Source organism: Pteropus vampyrus, unplaced genomic scaffold, assembly GCF_000151845.1.
Source record: "Pteropus vampyrus isolate Shadow unplaced genomic scaffold, Pvam_2.0 Scaffold35, whole genome shotgun sequence".
Taxonomy (NCBI): domain Eukaryota; kingdom Metazoa; phylum Chordata; class Mammalia; order Chiroptera; family Pteropodidae; genus Pteropus; species Pteropus vampyrus.
In genome coordinates, this window is record NW_011888816.1 from 954581 (window position 1) to 958489 (window position 3909).

At 45.7% G+C, this 3909-nt stretch overlaps 1 protein-coding gene across 1 annotated transcript in view; it reads right to left on the reverse strand.

Annotated features, from left to right (window-relative positions):
* Positions 1-1642, reverse strand: part of LOC105290382 (probable leucine--tRNA ligase, mitochondrial) — a 20041-nt gene extending 18399 nt beyond the window's left edge. The window contains exons 1-2 of the mRNA XM_023529036.1: positions 1503-1642; positions 515-769 (exon numbers count right to left, since the gene is read on the reverse strand). Coding sequence (XP_023384804.1) covers positions 515-748 — 234 coding nt within the window. The 5' untranslated portion in view covers positions 749-769; positions 1503-1642. The remainder of the gene's footprint in view (positions 1-514; positions 770-1502) is intronic.
* Between the last annotated feature and the right edge of the window lie 2267 nt (positions 1643-3909).

The following is a 3909-nucleotide window of genomic DNA, read 5'->3' on the forward strand; positions in this document are numbered from 1 at the left end:
GGAAGTCAAGGCCATGTCAGGGGAGAGGCAAGTACTTCTCAGAATATGCAGCTTCAAAGTTCCACGACTGAGGGGCCCAGGATTCTCTCCTGGAGTCTTGTATCTGACCCTGCCAGATCCCTCTGTGAGGCTCAACTATACAATGGACCACGAAGGACCCCACACCTGCTATGGCTCCTGTCTTGACGAGCTTCCCCAGTAAATACTGCCCAAGAATACCCAGCGTGGTGCTGTCTGCGTGCCCATGATGTGCTCACGTACCACATGGAAACTCTTCTAAGCACTATCCTTGTTTGATCTCATTTTACCCCTCACAAGTATCATAGGTAGCAGCAGGCACTATTACTATCACTGTCCATTTCAGATAAGAAAACTGAAGCACAGAGAGATTCGATCATTTGGATCAAGGTCATATACTTAATAACTTATTTGAACTGGGCAGTCTGACCCGAGTCCCAGCCCTTAACCCCTCTTCTCTCTTCTCTACCCTTTCAGAATCTCTCGAAATACTCACATCAGCTTCTGAAATTTTGGAGGCCTGTTCTTTTATTCGTTGATGCCACCATTTCTCGACATCCTTTCTTGTCTGCAACGTATACTCTTTCGTCCACTTTCCCGTGGCACTGTAAACACCTCTTGTACATCCTAGAATCGCCCTCCTTCCCCAGTTGATGACATCTGTCCCACCATTTAGCTGCCTTTTCAGAAGAGAGGCATAGAAACCCAGTCTCTGCCAAGCAGAAGCCATTCTTCAGAAGGTGGGATGGCCCTAAAAAAAAAGGCACAAAGCGCATTGGTGAGCCGCCCAGAAGAACCCTCTCCTGAGCAGTCTGTCCATTCAGCACAAACCAGTGTTCCCTGCCGGTTCACACGCTTTCTTCTTATTCTTTTGATGATTTCTTTCCCTGAAGGCATTTGGGTACGCCCAAAACAAAGTGTACGAGAATGTACCTGGGAAAATTAATCTTAAATAAAAAGTTTTGTGACTCCCCAAAATACAGACCTTGGCTTCTGCAACTACTAATTCTCTGTAGGACCTCAGACAAATTAATTTCCTGTCTGGAACCTCAGCTTCTCCTTAAGATGAGGGGGTAAACCCAAATGGTCTCTAAGAACCGTCGAGCACTGACAGGTTGTGGCAATGATCTGTGGGCCAGAGATGCGCTGGATGGCCTTTAACTGACTACAAACCCCTAGCCCAAGAAGCAATGATCAGGGACCAAATGGGGTAGGGGAACGGTGGGAGAGGAACTGGAGTACAAACTTATGTGTACACGTGCGTTTTTCTGGGAAAGGGTCCAGAGCTATCGACGCGGTTTATGGCTCAAAGATCTGAAGACCTGCATCTAGGAGACTTCCCAGTACGGAAAATCCACGACTCTGAGACCACCTAACCCAGTCCGCACTTTCCTAGCCTGCTCCCACCAAGTCGGAACCTCCCGATCAGGGAGGGAGAAGATTGGGCCTCGTCTCTCGTACCCCTGAGCCCGTCAGAGGTTTACCTGCTCACAGGATCTAGCCTGCGGCTCCTTACGCCTAGGTTCCGACCTTAGGCGAACACGGCCTGACCAGGCACCATGGGCGCCGCCATGTTGGCAGAACAACAACTTTATTGATAGCAACCGTCACGGACACAGATAAGCGGAGGCGGAGCCCAGGAGCGCACAGTATCGCCGGGACCATCTCCCGGCAGCCCGTAGGGTGAGGGCGTCTGCGCGGCGGCTCCGGGCTCCGCCCCCTTGGTCCTGGGACCGTCCCCCCGCCCCAAGCCCCGCCCCTTGGCCTAGTCCTCTGTCCCGCAACTGGCGTCGCCGCGACCCTAGACACCTGGAGAGATGAGGGAGTTAAATTCTTACAATTGCTGCAGACATGTGAGAACCATTAATTTAGTTGCCCCAAAGTGAACTAGGCGGCAGGTGGTGTAAAGAGCGCTGGGGAGCCACGAGGTCAGAGTTCGAATGCCGGAGTAGCTACAGCCCCCTACCCGGTTTGGGTGGGTCTCTCAACCTCTTGATTCCTAAAAGCATCTTCTTCCACCGTATTCCGTGATCTAGCCTTGTGAGGGGAATGATTTGGCCAAGACTGGAGGTGAAGTGTGGTTTCCTCACCTGATACGTGGGCTGGGAGTCAGGAAAGCCTGATGCCTGACCGCCCGCTTTCCTAGAGGTGTTCGTTTCCCACCCTGAACCCCCGCCCTCTTGCTGTAAATAAGTCAATGAATCAATGAATGAATTGCAAAAGACCCGTGGTGTTAACGTATAATTTTCAAAAAAGGTAAAACCTGTTAAAAGGAGATTTTGAAGAACACGTGGGCAATCAGGAATACTGAAACGAATTTTCTAATTGTGCAAAAGCGATCGATATCCTATAGGAAAAGAAAAAGTAATGTTTGGGCGACATCTTTTCCTACAGGGCTGAAATCAATTGCACCTCTATTAAATCTCTATTAAACGTCCTATTACTATCTATATTCCATATCGTAACTTCTAGTCTTATAGAGAACTGAGTAAAAGACAAGCAAAGGCACCCACCCCTATAGCACCAGGTAATCCCAGACCTGCACTCCACCCAAAGAACACACAAGGAGGGTAATCTCCTTTGCCAATTTCCAAATCTTTAACAAAGTGTCCCAACATTTCTAATACAAATGGTTTGTTATTCAAAATGCAATCTCCAGACCAGAATCAGTCTTACCTATACGAACTGGCCAGAAATGTAGCATTTCAAGCCCCGCCCCAGACCCGCTGAATCAGACTGCATTTTCACAAAATCCCTGGAGAATTCTCAGGCACATTGAAGTTTGAGACTCATCATCTTAAAATGTGAGTTAGAAAGCATCTGGAGAACACTCTAGACCAGCCCACTCATTTTACAGATGAATAAACTGAAGCCCAGCGAAGCTGACTGTCTAACTCAAGATCATAGCAAGTTAGTAAAAGCTTTGGTATTCAGAAAGAGGTCTCTAGCCTACTAGAATAGTACCCTCCCCAAACTGCAGAATGGAAGATCCAATCCTCTTGGTGAAGACACCGAGGCCCAGAGATTGGATATAGCTTGCCTAAATTGATGGCAGAATCGGGATTCCAATTCAGATCTCCTAATATCTCTGCCACTGAAACGGATGCTTAATTTAAAGTGATACCATGGAAGCATTGACTCATATTAATACACCACACTTCAAGTCATTTAACCTCCAGGTACACCGTGCTGCAACCATGTATAACTAGAGTGCCCTTTCTCTAATTTACCCAAAATACTAAATTCTAAGTAGCCTTTACCCTTATTTTGGTTCAAAATCTCTTTCTTCTTATGAATTAAAGTTAACATTGACATTTCTAGGAGATTATTTCAAATGGAATTTTTTAAAAAGTCAGTTACTTTACTGGAAAGTTGCTATTTTTACATCAAAGAAGACAGCAGCATGAAAGTAAATCCCTTTCACTCTTAAAGAGCTTGCTGCAAAGATACATTATTAAATGAAAGAGACAAGTTGCTGGACTGTGTAGAAAGTTATCCCATTTTTAATTTTTAAAAGGAAAGAAAATAAAAAATACATTTGTTAGTGTAAGTAATGGGAAAAAATCCTGAAAAATATGCTCCAAACTATTTCCAGTGATGATCTCTAGCTCCAGTGGGGTCCTATGGGTCTTTCTCTGCATGATAGGTTTCTGTGTTCCTTCTGATTTTTTTATTAGCTTGTGTGGTAGGCTGAATAACGGCCGCCAAAGATATCTAGGTTCTAATCCATGAAACTTGTAAATGACACCTTATATGGCAAAAGAGATTCAGGTATGATTCAGTTAAGAATCCTGAGATTATCCTGGTGGGCCTGAATGCAATCTAGTGTCCTTATCAAAGAGAGGCAGAAGGGAATTTGAGATGGAAGAGGCAATGTGACCATTTTAACAA